Below are 25,014 nucleotides of genomic sequence, written 5' to 3' on the forward strand. Positions count from 1 at the left end.
CAAGGGGCTCTCCTTTCATAAAGTTCAAATTTTCCTTGGGGACCTGAGGAAAACCCTCCAGGACCCCTTAACGTTAGGCTGGCCAGTAATGAGAAGAGACTGAGCCTCACAGTGCAGGGCAGGGCAGACTGCAGCGGCGATGGGGAGAATGAATGGGGGTGGGTTTAGGTCGGCCCAGGGTGTGGGTCAGTGTGAACACAACAGTCACACTCGGGTGCGCACCAAAACAGCCACACCGGTGCGGTACAGTCCAACAGTGGTGCGGTCCTTTTGTTATGTGAATGCAGTCGGACCTCAATCCGCTCCAACTGCCTATTGCAGGCCACAAGTTTGACCTACGTTTCATTTTTACAAACGGGAGTCATGTAAACATGACATACTGCCAGTGGTGTGGCGTTTAAGTCAAAACAAACGTGTTAACTTGAACCGTACTAATTGAAAAATGAAATCATATAATTTTCGCATCTAGTGCGGATGTGTGAAAACAATCTGAATCATGAATCATTCAGCTGTGTATCAGTGAGTTGGACTACACAGACATAAGAAGAAGCTGCTTTTGTGGGACAGATATATACTTTGCACTCGCCAGAGCGGCTGGTTAGTCGACGTCATTTACCAGCCAAAGGGTCAAAATTAGTTGCCACTGGCAACTGCTTTTTTGGGGGGGAAATTTTGAACCCTGACTGACTAAAGATTATAGGATAAAGATAAAAAAAAAAAAAAAAAGCTGGAACCATTGAATGTGTGACATTTTTACTTGGATTGATTTGGTGACATTTAGGTACAAGATTACAACTGATTAATTTTATGTATTAGGTTAGTCATGGTGAAAGGCCCTGTGTGTATTATTATGACAATATAATGACACACCAAGAACGGGGGGAAAACTAACTCTAAAGAATAATGATTTCTGAGTTTCTTAGTTCATCATATATCCCTGTACACATCAGACACATTTTCATATGTTTGTTTGTACACCTGTATGTTATGTTTCTCAGCTACACAGCTCACACAAACATGTCCAAGCTCTTAAAGTCTGTTTTTCAAGGCAGAGCCAGTGTGGATTTTGTCATGTTTTCCTCACCATGTTTGTACTTTCAAACACTTTAAAATCAAACATGGGAGCTGTATTATCCACTTTGCCAGCTGCATCGATTACAGTGATTTAAATGAACAGCAGGCATCCACTTCAAACTGAGTGAGAACTCTGCCTCGTTGAGAACTGCTGGAAGATCATGGGAATGAAGTTATAAATGTTTATGTCGGGCCGTGGGTTAAGGTCAGTGTCATTATTTTGCAGAATCATGGCGTCTGACATTGATTGGCGGAGCTTGTGGCAGGTGTTACACAGCCTGAGAATGAGCATGAAGGTCTCACCTTGCCTTTGACAGCCTTGAGCTCCTTAAATGTCCCTTAGTTCTTTTTTTATATTGGCCTCTAATGTGTGTCCTCATCCGTGATAAGAACTATAGATCTCCCATTCTCGAGCTGCTTTTTATTTGAGGTTGTTGCATCGCCTCGAGCTATACGTAAATATGAGTGTCTGGGTTTACATGTGCGAGTGCATGTGTGTGTGTGTGTATACTTGCGTGACTGTGCCAGGGTCAACTCCCGGGTCAGTTAAATTCATTCATCTGTGAGTGATTGCGCCTCACTTCTAATATGGCTCATAATTACACTCAGCCATTGTCATCATCTTTTGAAATAATCAGTCAAACTGCATGTGAGAAAGCGTAGGACATCACATGTACTGTGTTCTTACTGTGCAGGGAATTCCTGTGTCGAGTCCTCACAACAATATTTTTCTAAGTCTCTGTCCATACATGGACAATATGCTCAAACATCTGATATATAAATTTAGACCATTACACTGTGAATGAAATGAAAACAAGTAGCAACCAGCTACGTAATGACTGCGTTCATGCATGTTTTGCGAAATGTGAGCCAACACTTACAACTTACTGAGAAAGGACCACATAGAAGTACAGTAGTCTCTCAGCAACATCTGGCAGGCATACGCACTCACATGGAGCCTTTTATCTCACCTTACACCAAACTTTAGCTTTACGCACCGTCATTATCACCCCAGTCTGGCCTCCAGTGTTGGGCCATAATTGTACATGATGTTGGATTAATTAGGGCCTCATGTGTGTTAGGAGTCTGTGAACCATGACGGGCAGCTGCTAATAGGGGGCCGTCCTTTTATGTGTGTGTGTATGTGAGGAAGTGAGGGAGTGTGGGCATGTGTGTGTTTGTGTGTGTGTGTGTGTGTGTGTGTGTGTGTGTGTGTGTGGGAGAGAGCAAGTCAAGCATTTACATTTTTTTTTATAGTCCCTGGATGAGAAGTGCTTCTGAGATGGAGATATGGTTATTTGACCCGGGGCATCAAGCTGAGAGAAGTAGAAAGACAGACCAAGAGAAGGGGGAGCGAAGGAAGGAGGGAGAATGTGTATGTGTGTGTGTGTGTGTGTGTGTGTGTGTGTGTGTGTGTGTGTGTGTGTGTGTGTGTGTGTGTGTGTGTGTGTGTGTGTATGTGTGTTCTTTTTTTAACCCATTCCTCACTTTTCTTCACATCCCATCTTGTTTTTAATTTGCTCGAGGGTCTGTGTGTGTATATTCTTCGCTGCGCTCTCCTCCTGCTTCTTCTTGCTCTTTTACCATCTTTCAATTCACTGACAAGCGTCTTTGTCTCTGCCTCGCTCTTTCACTCCTATAATCTTTCCTCCCTCTGCCCCTTCACAGACCCAAAGCCACTGGGTCTCTGCCTCATATTCGTCCTTTTATCCCCCCAACTCAATCTCCACTCTACCCCTCATTTCCCCGCAGTGTCAACCCAGCAGAGACTCCCCACTTCTCACAGTAGTCCGCTTTATTCTCTCCTCTTATTTCCTTTACTCTCCGTTCTTCCATTGTGTGTTTGCTTCGTCTGCGTGTGTGCGCGCGCATATGTCTCAGGGTATATGTGCGTGCCTTCCTCTGCTCCTACATGTTTGTTTGTGTGTCGGCGGTTGTGTCCAAGGCCCTGCCCCTCCCCTGTCCTCTGTCACTGGAGAGATTGCGTGGCTCTCTGGCATTTCGGTTCAAATTAAATCACAGAGATGAGTCGTCCCTATTTCTCTCTCTCTCTCGCCCCCCCCCCTCTCTCTTTCTTTCCAATGCTTCGTCCAACCCCTCCTCCCCAATCTGCCGTTTTTTTTTTCTTTTCTGTTTTTCATGCGGGGAGGGAGAAAACGAGAGACAAGTAGAAATAGGAAAGGGAGAGGGAGGGGTGATGGAGGTTGAGGTTATGGGTCAGAAAACAAATGAAAGCTGTGTTTTTTTTTCACAAAGGTACAGACGCTAACTGCACGCAATGGCACAGATACACACAGATACCAGCTGCTACTCTGCCGCTACCTGAGAAGTCTGAGCCTTACTGCAGCCACCTGACTGAAGACACCAACTCTGTTTACTATTTCCCCACTTTTCCCTCTCCCCACTCTCCATCATCATCCCTCCAGCCCACCATGTGCTCTGTTTTGTCCCCTCCATCCCATTTGCCTTGTTCCCATGACTGACGGAGAGCCAGTCACAGCCTCAGAGAGAGAAAACTGTCCTTTCACTCCATTAGACTGACAGCGCCTCAGACTGTTTCTATCTGCTCACTGATCTTATCATTATTCCAATTGGACCCAATATGAATGCACTCCCTCATGTGTGATGCTACAAAGATCTTTGTTCGCACTGGCTGTCAGAACCACACAGAGAAAGAGACATGAGCATGCAGAGATACACTAACATGCATAAAAACAGAAACACACACACACACACACACACACACAGCAAATGCACCCTGATAGGGTGTCAGGACCTTTTGTCCCGTTGCCATTGTTGCAGGGAGAATTATGATGATGAGGCCTAATACATAATTCTTCTGTGTTACAACAGAAAAGGCCCTGCTTGTCACTCAGGGCTACACAGGCTTAAAGCAGAGCCTTTTCATCTTGGAGGCACCGTACTGTATAATTGGTGAAACTAAACCCCATCCCTACATTTACATTTTGACTCATTCACAGTCGTGTCTCTGTCTCAACCAAGATCCAGCTCATGTCCAATTCCATTAGTGCATCCACGAGTATTCAGATTTCCCAAAATATGATGTTATTATAAAAAGCCATTGTGCTACATATCTAATTGAGAGGTACAAACTCCTATTTTGTATATTCTCACTGTCTGAGCCAATGGTCTCCTTTATATCTTGTCATATTTTGCCATGAAAACAGTTTTTGTTTGATTTTAGATTAAAAAAAACAAAAAAAACCCTCTCCAATTGTCCTCTATACTTCACACTAGAATGGAGGTGCACCAAAGTTTGTTTGTGGTGTTCAGTAACACGTTTGAGAAATTCAATATCCATGTGTCCTTTCAGAAACGGTGTCCTCGTTACTCTGGGCTGCCAACAGTTTCTTTTTATCAGTGTCTTGACCCAAAGAAATTAGTTCCTTTGAAAACCACTGACATTCTGTTCTGTTTCCCATCCAGTGTAGACGAGACCTTCATATAGTTTTTTAAAGCCTTGACAATGAAAATGTTGATCTGTTGGTCCTTCAGTTTGCTGCTTCGGGCCTGTCTGAACCACCTCAATACAGGTGGATTGCTGAAGCATTTTGAAGTGGCATTTTTGGTCCCAGAGAATGAATCCAAATTATTCTGGTGAAAGACATTGTCAGTTATCCAATTAAATATATCTCAACATTTGCACATTTGTACAGACTTGTATAATTTGTTGGCAACATCTCCCAAAGACTTTAACAATCCCTCCCCATCTGCTCCAATTTTGCTACACCATAGATAATCTCGCTGGCTGTCAGCTGACACTGGCAGATAACACCCCAATTCAGCCCAGATGTGGAAGTAGCATTTGACAAGATGTTATATGGGCTGATAAACCACGGAGGTACTGGGATTTAAACAAACATTTTATAAGCATTCACCACAATAATTTTGCTTTCTGGAATGATCTAAATGATCTCCTGGATAGCTAAAGAGAAAATACATTTAATTATATATCTGGCTCAGTACCATTTTGTTTGCAAGGCTTTGATTGTGTTATGCTCTAAATGAAAGGCTCAAGTGGCCTAATTAACTGCTGGTTTTATAATCATTGATTACTGAATTATACAATAGACTGTGTAGCGTGGAGTACAAGGACATGGAGATGACCTAACATTGGGAATAGTGAAGAGCAAGTTTTGACTCGTGGATACAACACTAGTGTGTGTTTTATCAGGACAAAATACTTATCAACGCAGATGTCAAACAGCTATGCGCCATCTCTGCCAGCAGCACAGGCAATATGCTAAATATTTACCTCCTGACATGTAAACCAACTTTTAAGATATAAGGAAGATTCATAACTGGATAAGCATAGGAGGCTTTCAACAGTTTATACAGGCCGGTTCTCGTGCCTCCTGCTTAGGCTCATGTTCCACTTTTACAGTGCTGAGTTTACACAGCCTCATAATGTTGTTTCTGTCTCTCTCAGTGGGACGAGGTCAGTGTCCTGGACGACCGCGGGAAGCTAATACGAACCTTTGAGGTCTGCAATGTCAACCAAAATCCCCGTCTGCAGGACAACTGGTTGGCTACTCCGTTCCTGTACCGCCACTCGGCGCCACGGGTGTTTGTCACGTTGCGTTTCTCCGTGCGTGACTGCGCCAGCCTGCGATCACCGTCACCCACCTGCCGAGAAACACTCACCCTGTACTACAAACAGGCCGACTCGCAGAGAGAGCTGGAGAGGACCTGGTCAGCTGAGGTGAGGCGGAAAACCAATACTGGATGAGCTGTATTGTGTTCCCATGTTGGTGTTTGATCTACAGTACCTACATATTATATTATATATATACAACCTAGCCCCATGTCTCTACATGTGTCCTAAAGCCCAGCAGCCATTGTATGATGGTTTTGTAAAATAAAAACTATACTGTAACAAAAGTGTTACCCCACCAGTCTACAGTGGGTCCTATACTATACCAGTGGGGTGGGTTTTGGGTTTGTTGTAGTTGGGGAGCTACCAGACAGTTTTTTTTAGTAGAATGAATAGGACTCTATGAAACTGCTCAATACTTATCAACTCATTAGCTATCATTTAGGCCTAATTGACTGACCCAAGACAACGTGATAAAGAGAAATTATGAATTTAGGCTACTTGAAGTTTTGGTCTATCATTAAACATAAATTTACTCACATGAAAAGCCTGCGCCTGAATAACACAATTTATGTCCCCTATCCAATCACGTGATCGGAAATCAGGGTCGATCAACACGTATTAATTTTCAAAGGATCGGAATTGGTTGGAAAAGATCGGATTACTGATGTATCAAAAATGTTACGTTAGCCTACGTTATCCATATGTCCATGTTGTACACTACACATTTGCGGAAAGCGGAGAGTGGACGCATAGAAATATAGCTACAGTTGACTAGTGGTATTCAATGTCAACAAATAGGCGACGATGCTTCTCGTACTGTATAGCCTATTTCTATGAGTGGGTGTAGGGCCTACTGTTCAGGCAACGTGAGTGGCAGTGAGCTGAGCTGTGAGCTGGTCGCTGGTAGGCTAGGAAAGCACACTTTTTTGTCCTTAAGAGACAACTTGGATGTGTTCTTTTTTTCTGAATTGCCAAAGTATCAGATCGGAACTCTGTATCGGCAGAGATAGGCTACTATGAATCAAGTGACTCGGACTCAGAGGCCAAAAAATGTGATCAGGACATCCCTACAACTTACTTTAAAGGTGTACAGAAATGGCCGTTTGTCCTGTTTGTCGCGCCGAGTTGTCACGAGCTGCAACACGAGTTTACCCGAGTAAGGAAAACGAATTTGATTGGTCGTTATCGAGCGGGCGGGATATTCAAAGCTTGGGGCGAGCCCGAGCTCCGTGTGTGTGTGCGTGTCTCAGACGTTTGAATGACGGTTGACGGATCCAATATCAGTGGCTGGTGAATCGTGTACAGGCTGACGTATAATCTGTGCGCCTGCATTATCCAATGCGAAAAAAAAAATACACACTTTCATCCCGGATTTACTCAAAAATAGAATTTTGCACAAAGTTTGGCCTACAACGTCTGAAAGATGAGTTATCACATTAATTTTATGACCCAAAGTGGGCTCAAATTCAATTTTCTTTTCTGTACACCTTTAAAATAAATAACCAATAACCTCTGCCAATAGGCTACATAATATTTTACCACTTACATTCATTAAACCCCCTTAATAATAAAGAAATTGGGTATCTTATTGAACTTGTACTTCAAAATAAAAGAGTAGACTAATCCTTTAAACGTCCGTCTACATCTCAAACCAACACCCTAAAGCCCACACACTCACACACCATCTGAGACACGATACATACAGACCTGTGTGGTGGTCGGGTGCGCTGCTGCGGCCGGTAAAATCCTCTTCTCCGACGAAGGTCAGGTGAGACAGTGGACTCAGTTCACCGGTAGATCCGCTCCTCTGCACCGTGAACACCAACAAGCAGCAGCAGCAGCAGCAGCAGCAGCTCCGTCGGCAGGTGAGCCGGTCCGTTTCAGTCTGACATACAGTCCTCCGGCTGCGGTTCACTACTAGCCTAAAACACAGCAACGTGCCATTTACCGTAACATTTTTTAAAATAAATATAGCTACACCATTCACTCGCTCCTTGAGCCAAAAATACTCTATTTACAAATTTATAAACCGTCTTTGCTTGAGCTAACGATGCGCACCACTTTGTACTTCCGGTGTCTCTGCGCCTTTTTATCTCTCTGACCTTTGCTCCTGTAACTTTACCTCAGCCAATCACTGCAGGTGAGTTTACCCAATTATACAACAGAACAAAACCATATGAAATTATAATCGGTATGTAGGCAAATTATTAAAAATTGTCCTTATTTTTTAGAGCAGAAATAACGTACACGGATTCCGACATTAAATTTCACTTTGAGTTTCATTTCTTGACATTTCAGAAAGAAAACATCTCTATATTATTTTCGGGCTATGTTTAGCATTAGGTATGTGTCATGAAAAAATTTACACCAACAAAACTAGTGTTGCGAACAGCTGTGTAGCTAATGGGCAAAACATTAGCATGCTTGTTGAGGAGGTAACATTAAGACATATCTCTGACTTGATATTTGAAAAACTGTGAAGATTTTAAATTACATCTCAAAAAAATAACTAAATATAAAGTACAACATGTTGTAGCCTACTGTTAACATGGCTAAAAATGAATTAGCATCAGTTAAATTAGCATTTAAACTGTTCTCTCTTGATAAATGCTACTCTGGATGATTTATTTCTATGTATTTAAATGTAAAAAAATACAGGTTTCTTTAAACCTATTTAATTAAGTTAAGTTAACTGAAAGACAGCAATGATAAAAAAGCAAAAACAAAACAGAAATAATGTGAGAAACAAATGAAGAAGCTTGTATGCTAGAGCTAGGAGCTAATACAAGCAAGAGGCAACATAATGGGAGCTACTGTACCTCCCGATGACATGACAGTGTATCGTCCACCATGCACAATATCAAGAAGGAAATACATGACTTGAAGCACTGACTGAAGTGCAGCAGTAGACAGCAGATACTGTAGCATGGTGCAGTGCAGGTTACAATGCGGTGCATTAAAACAACAAAAACAAAAGGGAGAAGCTCAGCCACAGTCTGGATAATTTAGAGAATCAAAACAGACGTTGCAACCTCCACTTATTAAACCACCCCCCAAAACCCAGAGGGATCAGACGCCGTTTTTGGAGTTCTTGCTGCCTGCGGTGTCAGGAACAGCACTGCCAGTGCCAACCCCAGTGATTATTAAACGCACCGAATCGTCAAACCACCACCAGCTGAACAGAGATGTCTCCCCCGAGTGCTAATCATAAAATTCCTGAACTTTTGAGATTGGTGAAGAGTAATGGAGGCTGCCAGAGTTATGAAAGTATTTATGTAATAACAACAGTGAGCAGTGTTCTTCTCTAATTTCTCGGTGGAGGTACTCAGACAATTTGACGGAGTGAAGAAAGAGCAGTTGTTGTGCGCTGAATACTGATTTTGTTACGCAGCAAAATTGAGTGTCACGACTGAGGGAAATCTGCAACTCATCAGGAGAAGTGTACTCAACAAGTGTGACAATAATAAAACATATCCAAACCCCTCTGGAAAAGTGATGCACAATGAGACGTGATACAAAAAAGTCACACAAATTATTGATTTATTTATGGATCCTGCTCATCCACTTTAATATGCTCAGTTGCAGTGATGAATATTGTTTGTTTGCTCCTCTGTTTTATCTCAGCATCCTCACAGACATTATTAAACAAACAAATGAATGTGACATTTAAAATGTTCAGCAGCTAATCTCTGATGATTAAAGTTCATCTGGCCATAACTGAATTAAACAGGGAGTAATTCTTCTTTTCCAGCTGTTTTTCGTCACTGCTTGAGGCAAACAGCCTTCAGACAGAATCATAAAACAAAGTAAAATTAAAATTTAATTGTTGTTGCTCTAATGTTACACAAAAACATTAAAACCTCTCATCATCCCATGACAAGGAGTAATCATATAATTACCCTGACCGTACAATTACTAGCAGTGTGACTGAATGACAGCCACCACAGACCACACTGGTGAGAAGAAGTAGGCCTATGCTACGCTTCACAATATTTCATCACAATATTTAAACAGAGGAAACTCTCTGCGGTTCATGTGTTGTTAGTGAAGCAATAACAGGTAACTGTCAAAAGATGCTATATTTATGTGTCTGTGTGGAGAAGGAATTGCTACATAGGCAGCAACAGACACGGTGGGAGGGGTGTATTTATCCTTAGGGAAAGTGAGATGCTTTTTAAAAATGCAAATCAAAGACTGATGAGGAATCAGAGGAGAGTCACAGAAGAGCACAACGCACTGCAGCGCTGTAAATCTTCACAGGAACCCCCACTGGGACCTCCACACTGCAGATCTAAGTCAACATTTACACAGCTCACTTAACTTCCTGGGAAAAATCACAGCACAACCTTGAGCTTTTCTTTCATCTTTCATCTTTTTTTTTTTGCTTTTTGTTTATTTCCAGTTCATATTCATCTGTCAACCGACTTTTAGCCGTTTTAACTTGTTTATTTCCCCCGCTGTGTCCTGTCCACTCTGCTCTGCTCTCACTGCAGCCGTCCGGCAAAGAGAAGGATACCAGGGAGGGCTGGGTGAAGATCGACACCATCGCAGCTGATAAGAGTTTCTCCAAGGTTGAGCCCAGTTCACCTCACCAGTACCAACCGAACAGATACAGCCGAATCAACATCAAGACACGCAGCTTCGCCCCTCTCACGCGCAATGGGTAGCTGTCATTGTACTACACTTTGTTGCTTTTGTTTCACCGGTATCCATAATTGCTCTCTATCTAAACATCTGACCCTTGTTCCAGATTTGTCCTGGCTATTGTCGACAGTGGAGCTTGTGTCTCCCTCATGGGTGTGTCAATCTTCTACCGGCGATGTCCAGCCACCAGCCTCTACTTAGCCTCCTACCCGGCGACTCCCTCTGGGGCAGAGCCGACGGCCTTAGTGCCTGTGAGCGGGACATGTGTCCCCCACAGTAAAGCACAGGGAGGCACGCCCCCGCGCATGCACTGCAATGCTGAGGGAGAGTGGATGGTACCTGTAGGAGGATGCGTCTGCGATGAAGGCTACGAGCCGAACGTTAATGGATCTGCCTGCTTGGGTGAGTCTGGGGAACACTGACGGTGCACTGATCACAGGTTGATCCCACAGAGATGGATCTCACAGTCTTTGCACAATGTTAATTTTATTTGTCATGCATGGTTGCTGCAGTATATCAGCCTTGAGTTGATGGTTATGAGTTCTTTAATTTCACACATCACTTCTATACAGTTGAGGGATTCTGGTGATTGACAGATCAAAAGGAGAATGACTAAAACTTCATTAAAAAATAGACTTCTACTCTGGCAAAATCAGATTAAAAGAAAGTTCAATTAATGCATACTAATGTTTTCAAATTAATTCAAACTCAAAATGTGGATTCAACATAAACAACATAGTAAAATATCTCCTTGAGGCATTTGTAGAGAGAGCAATAATAGCTAGTTTGCACAGGGTTGGCATGCACAGGGTAAGGCGGACCATTTTACTAGTTGAAAAGGGAAATTGTTTGTTTGTTTATCAACTGGATTATGCAAAAAGTCCTGAACCAATTTGCACCAAACTGGGTGGAGGGATGGGGCATGAGCCAGGGAACAATCAATCTCATGTGGATCTGGCTAAAGGGTCAGATCCAGGAATGTTTTTTTTTTTAACACTTCCCTCACCACTGAGAGGAAGATAATATTTCAACATTTTCACCAGTTTGTCAGAAAATAATCTATGGGATTTGATGTAAAGAATGAAATGAGGATTTATAGAGTGCTGTTAGAGGGTTTTTTTTAGATGTTTGAATGACAGTTCAAATTTCCATTATTCAAAAAGTGGCAGCCCTGATACCCACCATTACCTGTTGACTGACTTTGTTGAGTGAATTTACCCTTTCAATGTCTAAAAATCAAAGTCGTTGTTATCAGTCAAATTTTGGGGCCAATCTCGACTCCCTGTCACTTCGCTTCTCGCTATTTCATGGGATATGACAGCAGCTCCTCTTAGTACTGAAAGGAGCTGCCGTCACTCTGATACACAACTGTGCTATATGTGAAGACCAGAGGGAAACAAGGGCAGGCAGGTCAGATCAGGATGAGATGAGAAGCAGAGAGATCGTCCTTATCCAGGCAGCGCACTGGTGGCGATGCAACTACGCACATGTTGTCTGATAAATAAAGTTTCATGGAAATATCTTCAGGAAATACAGGGAGACCGTTTACTCTTTGTGTGGTTTTTACTGTAATGAAATGAAGAGACGAGAGCGCAGGGCTGGGAGCCAGATAAATAGTACTGAGGTCAGCAATTGCAAAACCGGTCAAAAGCGTTTGCACTTTTTAAAGTGGTTGTAAGTGGAGGGGAAAAAAAGAAGTAAAAAAAAAAAAAAAAAGAGAGATGTCCAGACGGACAGGAAGGGATATAGGGAGAGAGCAGGAGGAGGAAAGAGGAAAAGAGGGAGAGAGCCATAGTGAGAGGGATGTGACACATTTAGGTCATGGCGATGTAATGGCCACTCGTCTGTGAACAAGTGACAGAAACCGCAGGGGGAGAGAGGGGGAGTGGAGGGAAACTAGGGAGGGATGGAGGGAGAGTGAAAGATAAGAGGATGCAAGTTAATGAGTTAAAGAACTGAGCAGGCAAAAAATTCAGAGGGTGTAAAAGGAAAAAAGTGGATGTTGTTTGCATCGCATATCTTTTTGTGTGATTGCTCGAGTCTTTCTGTGATGCGCCTTTGACTCTGGTCGAATATGTCCGAGGACTGTGTGGGACAGAATTCCTTATAAAGCACTAATCTAGCAGGAATTTCAATGGACATAATTGCTCCCTTGCATGGGGGCCCTCAAAGTCCTAACTAACTCTAGCACAATTAATCCTCCAATTCTGCCAAGTCAGCTGTGAAATGTGTTCATGCTTTACATCTGCACTAGCTGGGCCCGCCATTTGTGTTTGTCCGCTCTTGATTGATATTTACTGACAAACCACCCCTTGACACTGCTCAGCTGCCGGACCAAAGGCTGGCGTTGACTGCCTACGAGTGATCTAACACATTGCTGCCCGCACTGCTCCGGCTTTTTGTTCCAACTCTGATCTGATTATGTTTTGTTGATCATTTCACTGACTAATGATGCGGATTGGCATCATTACATTGTTGTCCTCCCTGGCTCCCTGGGAATATTAAGAAAGGAGGCAGATGGTTAACTGGCATCGGAGCAGTCAAGGAGTATTAACAATAGCCGATCCTCGCTCTTGTCAGAAAGTGGAGCGCCAAACTTTTTTCACCAATGGATTTTGTTCTTGTTTGAATTAAGCACCAAGGACGTTTAATAATAGCACAGAGTGTGCAAATGATAGACTGCATTGCACTGAACGTACAGTATGTGTTGGTTGGAAGCTGTTATTAAAAATACACCAGTCTGCAAAAAGCACTTTGAACAGCTCCGATCAAGAGTTACTGATGTTCATCTCCACTTACTGCAAGTGTGTCATCATGGCCCACATGCATTTCATTTAACACACATTACATTTAGTGCATTCACCCGTTCCCTTTGAAGATGAATTGCTGTGTGTTTCTTTTCCCATTTCCCATTATTTCATTGAATTGTATCAGGCCACTTGCTATTTAAGTAAATCACTGCTATGTAAATTAATGCTGTTTGATATCCATGGGAGAATACTACACCAAGCGCAGCTCTGGCCCCTCAAGCAAGGCATCATTTTTAGGGACAAATAATGGACTCTAGCTCCCCCCTTCCCTGAGTCCTGTGTGAAAATATCAGCGTTAAATGATTGCCTTTAACTACACACAACTCTAATAGCTTTCTGTTTTTATATTCATAGTGTACTTTATATTTATTTATTCATGAGATTGTACATTGTTGTGACAAGGACTTGTAGGCCCTTGTAACAACAAGCACCCCACACTAAGTAAATAAGGTAAGTACAGGAATGACCCATTGTGTTTTTGTCTTAATAAGATACATGTTACATTACATTATTTTGTCATTAACATTTCATGCTTTTGTCCAAAGAACTGTACGTCTCAAAGCCACAAATACAGTAATGGCAGAGTTTTATTTTTGTTTTTTTGGTGTCTTCTTCGAGGTGAATTATAATCTCTTTGCTAATCCTTTTTCTTTTCATCTGCTAAACTAAGATGGTGAACATAAACATACTGCCTTGTTGAAAAATGACAATGCTAGCTTTATTTTTGCGGGCATGTTAACAACATGCTGACTTAAGCATTTAGCTCCTTGTGTCTGAGCCCAGTCTGCACTTGTGGTCCCAAAAACTGGGATAACGACAGGCAGTGTTTCATTGTGAGTGGCACCATGCACATTACAGCAAATGTCCTGTCAGAGCGGAGTATGTTTATCACGAGCTCAACACAACATACCCACAGAGACACAGCCTCATGGAGGACAGGGACTGTTACTGCTTTGTATCCATATGTGAGCAGAGTTTGGCTCTTTTCTGTCAGCAGTAGGAGTTTAGACTTCAGTGTCTTGCTAAACAACTATGTGACGCATAGACACAGCAGGAAGCCGGGGTTGAACCACCTACACTAATAGCGATGGGTTGTGTACTAATCACCAAAACTACTTCAGTGTAAGGGAAATCATTTATGATACAAAATCTAAACTTACAATATGTATGTTTCAGGACTGTTTGTGCACAAGCACTTGACATACTGTTGAAGAATCCTGAAAAAAGAGCAGAAAACATACTATCAATAACAATAATGACATGTGATACAACCAAAACTATTGTAACTTAAAGCAGAAGTGAGTGATCCGGTCGTTTTCGCTAATGCTGCGTTCCAGGCAGGCTTTTGAAATCGTAAATTACAGCTTCAAGTCACAACTTATGACTTTGTAGCGTTCCAGGCAACCCACTCGTGTTTTTCCGACCTGTTTTACCGGTGAAAGTCACTATAACGGCCACTCGTAACTTCCGACCGGTGAACTCGTACCAGATCGAACTGGTACCACTTCACGGTCGGAAAAATACGAGTTTCCTTGAACGCACCATAACAGTCCTCGTCGCTACGTCACCACATTCACGGCGTCCCTTGGCTGCACACACAGCCCTGCATGCCGTTCTCTCTCCTCATTGGATAAAAACTGTAGGATACGATAAATGTTTTCTCTTCGGCTCAGAGCAGAGCAGAGGGACTGAGAGACCCGTGTTTCAGTCCAAACACTCTATGTAAGTGATTGCTGTCGGAAGATATAACTATTTAAGACTTATATTAACACAAATATATCACTCACTTCTGCTTTAAGTTTAAAAAAAAAAAAGTGTGGATCCGACCTCCTCCTAGTTTGTACTTTTTTTGTACTTTCAGTTACAGACCTCAGATGATCCTGTTTTTATGCTTTGGAGATTAAAATGAATCACTAGAAATGACAGAAACACTTGAGAAAACTGGTGAGAAAAAAAAAAACTTTAACTGTTAATCCGCCTTGTGCGTGTGTGGTACTATTTTGCAGACTCACCGAAAACAACACTGCACCATTTGGGCTGATGACATACTAAGTAGCAAACTGAAACACTCACAAAAACATGTCCAGCATTTTGGCAGACAGACAGGCATTGAAAAGATCATTACTCAATTATATATGAATCTGTTTATTTCAAGCGAGTCTAAAAGAACATTTGGGATCTCTGTGATCACTGTGACATTCAAAGCTCGGCTTTTGGGCTATACATGCACGCGTCTCTACTCCTTTGAAAAATGTGAAGGACAGTGGCAGATGAAACGCAACAGCTATCTGCTGTTATTTCGTTTCTCTGCCAAACAACAGAAGGATGTTTTTCTCCTTTGACATTTGCATCCCACGAGGGAGATGGAGAGGCGGAGAGTACGGGCGGAAACACGACTGAGCATGAGACACAATTACACCTGTTCAGCCAAACATGAAACAGTGCTTTAGTTGTGGACTCCTGGAGCTGGTCCGAGCTGGCCCCACATCACCCTCAGACGATCCTCCTCCTCCTCCTGCTTGATTCCTCCCAAATATTAAGCCACTGTTGAGGATTTGGGACAGGGATTACTGCCGAAAGCTCTAACGGGCTTTGAGTTAATTTGGACCCATGTTGGTATTTTCTGTGACGTGCGACTGTGTTGTGACATTGAAATATTCAACATGTCAGATTGTCCCGATTTGTCACCCAGCGCGCTCAGTCTTAGCTCAGACACATCCACTAACTATCCCGAGGCACGTTATTGCAGAAAACAAGAACATGTGGCCAGAGGAGAAAGTGAAGCACAACTGAAAGTGCGATATTGTTCTGAGCGTGACGGGTGACTCAGTCCTGGTCGGCATTTTCCTTAAAGCAGACAGATGAGTTGTTTTTCCCTCTAAAACTCTAGTTGTTCTTCTTTCTTCACCATAGTACGTCAAGTGGACACTTACCAATTATTAATGTTGACATTCAAATTTGGTTCCAGTCTATTAATAAAGGTCAAGCTCTGGGCAAACCACACTTAATTGAAATGATCAATGAGATAGAGTATTGACTGTTGGCTGGATCTCACTGTGTTGACAAATGAACCTGAACTGCATCACTTCAGTTGTCTGTGGAGCAAATTAATTGAGCACATCGGGTCATCAAGCAGCAAGAAGGCTTGTTTCAGCCATGACGTCTTTTAATCCAGAGATTTTAGAAACACTGAGGTCATGAGTCCCAATTCCCCAAGTACTTAGAGCTTAACAAGTCAACATAAACACGCAGTTTTTATTATTTAAACATTGGATTGAACCCGTGCTCTAAATTCTCTCCCCTGATGATGATGAATCCCTGATGATCCCTGATGAATAGTGTTTCATAGAAAGCCCCACGCACCAGAAACATAATTCTTTTGCCTGTTCAAAGATCACGAACAACGAATCCGCCCTTAAATCACTACCATGTGTTAATATGCCAAATATTTCCTCTTACATCATTACAATCCCTACAGTCACAAGACTGAGGACATGATCTCATTGTCTTAAAGGGCAGATACCGTCTTATTTGAATTTATCATCAGTATCATGATGATGAGGTATATTTCTTTGCCTGAAAAGGTGAGAAGTGCAGAACAAAAGCAGCCAACAGAGGAAAAGGAGAGGTATTCAACACAGTGAAAAATTACAAAATCCCTAAAGTTTAATGAGGCAAACTTCCAAGTGCAAGAAAAACAACCTAAATATACACATAAAATTACCACCCCAATTACAATTAGAATAATTTGCATTATGTAACCGCCCTAATTGTGGGTGGAGGTGCACATAGTCTTTCATGGGTGATGAAAATCCTTGGTGGTCACAAAGTTTCCTCATTAAATATTTGGGAACTTGCAATATTCAGTGTGCAAGTATGTGCTTTTCTCTTTTTCCTCTTTGCCTTAAACTTTTTGCAAACATGTAGGATTAGGCTAAAATGTCCCATTGGAATTAATATTTCGCGCCAAAAAGGAGGACAAAGTATTTTCTTTGTCACTGTTTAAATAAAGTTCAGCTTTGAGCTGTACCCCAGAGTATTTCATGGGCTGCGAAGAACGACTTGTTTATGTGAGAAAATCCAACAAAGGATTAGTTGACGTTGCATACGGCAGTGTGTTGTTGGAGCTTATAACAGAGGACTTTAGAGCGCACATGACTGTGTGTCTGTCTGAGTTCAGGCTGCGCTGAGTGACACGATGTACAGAGAAATGATGGATGGAGGGACGCAGGGGAACGGCATAGACAGTCTGAACCACGTGTACCCACCTCCCCTGTTGTGTGGTCGCATCTGTGATCGAGCTTATGTGTGCGTCTGAGAGGGAGAGAGAGAGAGAGAGAGAGAGATTATGCTGGAAGCCAAAAGAGGGAATGAGTGCATGAAAGAGGGGAGAGAGAAAGAGCGAAATTAGGTCAGTGATCTACATAGCAAAGTATTATGTTAACGTCAAATTACTCAGCTCATTGCCATCTTTTTTTTCAATTTCTGTTTATCTTGTCAGAGATGAATGAATGAATGAATCCATCCATCCATTCCTCCATCCACTCGTCCGTCCATCTGTCTCTTCCCATCACTCTTATTAATTCTGATGCTATGAACTCATAAAGTCGTTGGATTAGTCTAGAAGAGATTAGATCCTGTTTTTCTTGTCATTGGACTCAGTTAGTAGTTGTTCAAAGTGAAGCATCTGATCAATACAAGCAGTAGCAACGCTGCGTGTTATTGTATTTTTAATAGGTGAAAAGAAAGACGACCTACACCTGAAGATTTACAATTCATGATGATATAAAATGGAGAACAGCAGAATTTTTATATGAAAAATGACAGAAATGATAAATCAGATTGAAAACTGAGGTATTTTCTGTTCAACTCATTATTTCTGCTCCAGTTCTGAGTAGCTCCATTAAACATGCATCCCTCATCCACGTCCGTTTGATTTTTATCACCACAGCTCAGGTTAATCCTTCAGTTTTTGACGCCTTCCTCCTTCCTCTCTGCCCACTACCACAGGTTTTTTTTTCTCTCTTTTTTTTTTTTTTTTTACAGCTGGGGGTTTGGGTGAGTGGATGGAGGACTGGATGGATGTAGCCAGGGAGCCGGAGGGGGAGGGAGGGTGGGCCAAGGAGGTTGGTAGATGAAGCAGAAGGGGGGGATTCGGCCTCTCATTGGTTGCTGTCATCAGGTGGATGAGGATGTGAGGGGGGGGGGGGGGGGGGGGGGGGGGGGCTCAGTTGTTACCAGAGCTCATACCAGTAGCGTTGAGAGAGGCTCTGTAGCAGCAAAGTCGTGTTTCGTGTCAGAGCTGTAGGAGAACACGTCTGTTAATGTGCAGCCGGGACATAAAAGATGGAGGAAGGAGGATATTTCCCTCTCTCCCTCTGTTGTCACTCGACTCGCCTGCTGTCTTTCCCTCCTGGTCTCCCTTGTTTTTTAACCCATCGTCTGGCACTCATTTACATAATCCTACTGTTCATCCTACAGCTGTCTCGTGCCATCCATCTTCATATTTACTTCTTCCCTTTTTTAGTTTATCCTCCCTCGGCGATCCCACGACGTCCTTCCGACTTTTCTGTCTCCTTTTTCTCCTCTTCTCACCTGTTTGAAAGCAAAGTCAGCTCTCAGCGCCAAGTGAGAACACAGAAAGCCTTTTATCTGTTTATTATATCCTACCTTCTAGTCTTTTCCTCTCATGCTACCAAGTATACACACACGTGCATCCACATGCGCATCAGGTCAAATTTAAGACATGTTCTTGACAAGGTTATATAAATAAAGTCGATCTCAGACCTCGAACAACAAACACACACCCGCCCTCTCATCCTCCAGCTCTAAGAGCACTTAGACACTCTTCAGATACGTGTGAGACACTCCTTCTTTTAAGTTGCTGGCTCAGGTGTGATCCGGTCTGCCATTTACACACTCACAAGATACAAGAGAGCCTCTCTGTATGAGAACATACACACACTCTACACTTAGCTTACAGACAAAGGGACCTCTTTTTGAACGATGCAACCTTTAGTCGACACTACTTGAGGCATTCACACGCACACGCACACACACACGCCCGTGCACACATGGCAGCAGACCAGCCCGGAGGCCGGCACTCTCAATATTCTGATCGTCCTGCTCAGGACAAGCACTCGCGGCTCTGGCAGGTGGCAGCACGAAGTGAAGTGCGTGTCACCTTGACCTCCGCGCTCAGCTGTCCTGCTGTTGACATTAACAATTGGCACATTTTGCAGATTTTCCATCGTAAAACAGTTCAGGACAACAGCCTGAAGGTTCAAATGACATTTTTACTGTGTGTGTGTGTGTGAGAGAGAGAGAGAGAGAGAGAGAGTAAGAGAGAGAGAGAGAGAGAAAGAGAGAGAAAGAGGAAAGAAAGAGAGTGGAATAATTTCTTGATGCACTTCACTTTTTGGAAGATTTTTGGAAACACTTTTATTTAATGCTCAATATGAGGCTCAAGATGGCAGAAACAGTGTTTGCAATGGTCAATACTGAAGGAGCTACAGGATTAATCACTATATATTACTTCATGGGGTGTTTTTTTGTGATTCGGTCAGTCAGGAACAACTCTCAGTGTTCAAGTGTTTCCATATTTTTAAAGCACTTGATTTCAGGACAGTTGTATGAACTCTAGGTGGCGCAGTGGTGCAGTGGTTATAGCAATATCTGGGTTCAGTCCGTCGCCCTGGGGGTGATCTGCGATCTGCGTGGAGTTTGTATGTTCCTGTATTTATTCATTTAATGAACAGATGTAGCTCCTTATTATACTTATACTCACTTATATATAAGTGTTATTGAAATGATTCATGTTGACTTGCAGCTTCTTATTTATCATACAGACTTGAGAGAAGTCTCAATCTTGTCATCTTTCCCCAAACACTGATGCCGTGCAGGGTCAGTGTGGTCATTTTCAATGTGTGTGTGTGTGTGTGTGTGTGTGTGTGTGTGTGTGTGTGTGTGTGTGTGTGTGTGTGTGTGTGTGTGTGTGTGTGTGTGTGTGTGTGTGTGTGTGTGTGTGTCTGTGTGTGTGAGTGGTGGTTTTGCTGCTCCCTGCTAGCGTGGACCACTTCCTCTGTAAACACAAGTAAATGACTGTGCTGGACAGAGCCAACAACAAACAACAGGCCGCTGTGTTTCAGATGAACCTTTGACTCAGAGGGAAGGACAAGCCACAAGCTGAAATTGATACTTTACCCAAAAATAGTGTTGGCTGTCTCATTTTGATTTCCCTGGCTAAAAAAGAAGAAAAAGAAAAACCAACAAACAACAAACTAAATGTTTTTCTGTACTATGATGTTCACAATGTTCCTCTGCTGTTCAGTCAAACGAGCCTTTAAGATTTAGTTCATCTCTTGTAGCATTGTATTTATTGCAAAAAATATATCCTAGTGCTCCTCATATATCATTTATTCACACATCCCTGACTCCATGGTCATAAGCCAAAGTTAATCCTCACTTCATTTTATCCCAAAGTCCACTCACTCACTTGTTCTTAAACATTCGACCAAGACTTCACAGATCTTCTATTATGTATTAAAAGTTTTCTTTGTTTTCACTTGCCGCACGTTTTCAGTGTTCTGGCTATAAATTGTATATGAAGCTCAACCCTCCTCGTGCATGTGTCTCCTTGTCTCTCTGCAGCCTGTCCCGTGAGCTACTTCAAGTCGGTTTCAGGCTCTGTCCCCTGCACTGTGTGTCCCTCCAACAGCAGAACCAGCCAGGAGGGGTCGAGTATGTGTGAATGTCGCAGCGGTTTCTACCGGGCAGCAAACGATGCCAACTCTTCTGCCTGCACAAGTGAGCTTTGTCTGTTTGTTTGTTTTTTTCCCTGGCTCCCTGGGAGGTGTTCAAGGGGCCTCAGTGGACTCCTTTATCATTCACTCAGACTGTGAGAATGAACATTGTCCAGTCGCTGACCAGAATTCATCCTCTTTTTTTAAAATCAGAGTATAACAGGAATGTAATTGCACCAGCAGAGAGATGACTGCGAGGTATTTAGTCTCTGTGGCCACTTAACTTAAACTGTCTCACTGCCAAATGCTGTTTTATAAATTTCTTTCCATTACGAGGAGTCTGTTGAATGTCCTTGCCAGCGTGAAGCTTCTTTTCATATCTTAAACTTTTCAGCAGATGGTTCCGTCTAAGTGTCCGCTGCTTTCATTATGCATGTTAAACCCTTTCTCCTTTGTCCCCGGTCTCTCTGTTTCCTCCTCAGCTCCTCCGTCTGCGCCCGTCTCTGTATCCTGGGAGTATGAGACCGGCGACGGCGGGGTGTCCTTAAGGTGGCGCCCTCCGGTGGACATGGGAGGACGCAGCGAAGTGTGGTACGGGGTGGTGTGCCGCATCTGCCCCTCGCCCACCATCACCAACCCGGCGGCGTGCTCCTGGTGCGGGGAGGGTGTCACCTTCAGCCCCTCCCAGACCAACCTGAAGCAGACCAAGGTCACCCTCAACAACCTGCTGACCAGAGTCACTTATCTCATACAGGTACTGTCTGCTGAGGACTCAAACCACTCTCTGTCTCTGTCATCAGCTGGCACATGGGAAATTTTAAGTGTGGGGGGGGGGGGGGGGGGGGGGGTAACTTGAGCTGCTGCCATGTTGGATTACTGCTGAATGTTTGGACTGAATCAATTGAGCCTGCTGGAAGTTTTTAAGACATTTCTGTGGATCATGAGACATTTTCTAGACCCACAGAGGCGGTGGCAGGTCCTCTCTGCTGTATTACTGCAGGAGCTCCACATCAGCAAATACACACTAACATTTATTATTTAGCTCCGCGTAGCTAAACTAAATCATTGCTTATTTCTTATTCATAATGGGCAGATATTCCCCATTTACTGGTGTTTGTTGACTGAGCGTCACAGCCGCACGTGCGAGGCTTTGTTTCTCAAACACTGAAGCTTGTCATATAAGTACATAGAGGGGGGGAAAAAAGCTGTGTGTGTGTGTGTCACGTCCGTGTGTGTGCTCTTCTTATTGACAGGTCCAAGCCATGAATGAGGTGTCAGCTTTGAGTCCTTTTTCAGCTCGATACACAAGCATCAATTTCACCACAAGTCAATCAGGTGAGAGAGACGATGATGAAGATGAGATGAAACAGGGAGAAATGCTCTGATGATGATCATGTTTGTGTAAATACTGTGTGTTTCTGTGTGTGTGTGTGTGTGTCTGGGGTTTCTCCCCCTCCTCTCCCCCCTTCTCTCTCTCTCTCTCTCTCTCTCCTCTCTGTCTCTCTCTGCTCCATCTTTTCTGCCGCTGCTCTCTGGACAGGAGGTTGCTCGAGGTTACAATATCCTGTCAGATCCCATTATAGTCACGGTGGAGGAAGAAAGGGACAAATGAGAAATGGGAAGACAAAAAGACAGACAGAAAGAGACAGACGAGCGGGGAGAGGAGAGGAGAATGGGGCATTGTGCAGGACACCATTATACAATTTTCCAAGAAATTGATCAAGATTTATTAGAACTTTCAGTCAGCCTAAATTATCTAAAAAATCTTTGTGCGTGTGCACTCTGGGAGTTTATTGATTAAATGAGGGGAATGCCGGAAAGTTCCCTTTAGCCGGTGTAGCCGTCACAGTGACTGTAACTAGATCCTGCTCAGTGCTCCATAAAACCTACCGCTCCACTTTCATGCTCACCGAGTGGGGTTGGGCTCTGTAACGCTGCCCCCTTGTGGTGGATGTTTTGGCTTTAACAGAACTGTCGCTCAAAAGTTGCGGGATGATTTAGAACGAGTTTCACCTCTCCTCAAGGGAAACGTCAGTCCAGCTCATGCATCAATCATCCGTTGTCCCCCACAGTTCCCAGTACAGTACCCATGATGCACCAGCTGAGCCGAGCACCAGACTCCATCACTCTCTCGTGGCCTCAACCAGACCGACCCAACGGAGACATCCTGGAGTACCAGCTCAGATACTATGACAAGGTACACTCGGCCGACAATCCCACATACAGATTCACACATAAACCTGTTTTTACCAAGAATACTGTTTATGCATGAGCGTCACCACATGTCCTTCCTCCTGTGTCCCTCAGGGGTCCGATGTGGACAGTGCAGCGACTGTGTACAGTGAGACCAACACTGTGACTGTCAACTCTCTGATTCCCGGCTCCATCTACGCCTTCCAGATCAGGGCACGAAACGAACGAGGCTTCGGCCCCTACAGCAACACCATCTACTTCACCACGCTGCCTCTGGGTACTAGACTTAAGAGTTCATTACTGTATTTAACACAAGACAGAACTGGTTGTTTTTAGGTAATGAGGGTAAAATAAGCCTGTAGTGTATTGACCTGCAGCAGAAATAGTAGAACAGGGTTGTGAAGTTGATCACAGATCACGGCTGACAAACGTATCGTGGTCTCTCTCCCCACAGAAGAACATTCACAGCAGATCCAGAACCGGCTGCCGCTGCTGGTGGGCTCAGTGATGGGCGGGGCAGCGTTTCTCTTGGTCGTGGCAGCGATCGTGGTTGTGGTGGTATTTCGCAGGTACATGGTTCATTAATGAGATCAGACGTGTCAAGTTAATATAAGTCTTTAATCATGTGCACAGTCAAGCATTTTGTTTGTTTTTTCCCGTGACAGTAAGAGGAGGGAGAGTCCGTACAGCGACAGACTCCAGAGGTACATCAGTAACCGAGGTGAGCATGAGTGTACTTAATGATATGGATTTAAAATTAGGCAAATTAATTTTAAAGTGTACGACATGGGGTTTCATTCATACCAACCTAGTGCCTAGTGTTTTTACATGTAGGTTTAAATGTTTAAAAAAAACAAAAATGGAGGAAGTAAAAAAAACAACCCTGATTATAAAATGAGTATGTTTAATTCCAGGTGGTGTGAAATATTATGTGGACCCATCCACTTATGAGGACCCCAGTGAGGCGGTCAAAGAGTTTGCCCGAGAGATAGATCCCACTCACCTGAAGATCGAGGAGGTGATTGGTTCAGGTAGGTCCGACGCTTTCCTTTCTTTTAAATCTCACTGTCGTCATGTGACAGCTGTGTAATAATCTGTTCCGCTTCCTCTCGACTCCAGCTCAGTTCGGCGAGGTTTCCCGAGGTCGTTACCGTCCGGTGGGTCGCAGGGAGGTGCTGGTGGCGGTGAAGACTCTGCGCTGGGGGGCGTCCGACAGGGAGAGGGGGATGTTCCTCAGTGAAGCGGGGGTCCTGGGCCAGTTTGACCACCCGAACGTGCTGAAGCTGGAGGGTGTGGTCACTCGCAGCCCCCCTGAGAGGATCATCACTGAGTTTATGGAAAACGGGCCGCTGGACGCGTTCCTCAGGGTGAGAAAACAAGCACACTGTCCACAGTTCTCATCTGTTGCAGGTGTCCACACACATTTCACCCTGTCATTTTAATTCCTCCAGGAGAACGAGGGTCAGTTCAGCGTTCTCCAGCTCGTCGGGATGCTCAGGGGCGTCGGTGCAGGGATGCGTTACCTCTCTGAGAGAAACTTTGTCCACCGGGACCTGGCAGCAAGAAACGTGCTGGTCAACTCCAACCTGGTCTGTAAGGTGTCCGACTTCGGCCTGTCCAGACTCATGAGGGGCCTGGACCATAACATACCTACCTACACTGCCTCACTGGTACGTTCAGGGGACTGGGTGTTTTGGTTTTGGTTTGGCTTCCACTGAGCTTGGCTTCACTGCTTCTGTCCTCTTATTGTCCGCTCATCAGGGCAGTAAGATTCCTGTGAGGTGGACGGCACCAGAAGCCTTTCAGCATCGCAAGTTCAGCTCAGCCAGTGACGGCTGGAGCTTCGGCATACTGATGTGGGAAGTTATGTCATATGGAGAGCGTCCGTACTGGGACATGAGCAATCAAGAAGTAAGTACGAAAGAGAATTTAG

At 43.7% G+C, this 25,014-nt stretch overlaps 1 protein-coding gene across 1 annotated transcript in view; it reads left to right on the plus strand.

Annotated features, from left to right (window-relative positions):
* ephb6 (eph receptor B6) overlaps nt 1-25,014 on the plus strand; it is a gene marked incomplete at its 3' end in the record, with an annotated part of 40,280 nt that overhangs the window by 13,098 nt on the left and 2,168 nt on the right. Inside the window, exons 3-16 of the mRNA XM_083989070.1 lie at nt 5,525-5,797; nt 10,186-10,355; nt 10,443-10,738; nt 20,797-20,952; nt 21,371-21,642; nt 22,142-22,223; nt 22,961-23,085; nt 23,196-23,358; nt 23,536-23,650; nt 23,747-23,802; nt 23,996-24,112; nt 24,201-24,448; nt 24,533-24,751; nt 24,843-24,992. Coding sequence (XP_083845196.1) covers nt 5,525-5,797; nt 10,186-10,355; nt 10,443-10,738; nt 20,797-20,952; nt 21,371-21,642; nt 22,142-22,223; nt 22,961-23,085; nt 23,196-23,358; nt 23,536-23,650; nt 23,747-23,802; nt 23,996-24,112; nt 24,201-24,448; nt 24,533-24,751; nt 24,843-24,992 — 2,442 coding nt within the window. The remainder of the gene's footprint in view (nt 1-5,524; nt 5,798-10,185; nt 10,356-10,442; nt 10,739-20,796; nt 20,953-21,370; nt 21,643-22,141; nt 22,224-22,960; nt 23,086-23,195; nt 23,359-23,535; nt 23,651-23,746; nt 23,803-23,995; nt 24,113-24,200; nt 24,449-24,532; nt 24,752-24,842; nt 24,993-25,014) is intronic.

This window comes from Trachurus trachurus (assembly GCF_905171665.1).
Source record: "Trachurus trachurus genome assembly, chromosome: 16".
NCBI classification, from domain to species: Eukaryota; Metazoa; Chordata; class Actinopteri; order Carangiformes; family Carangidae; genus Trachurus; species Trachurus trachurus.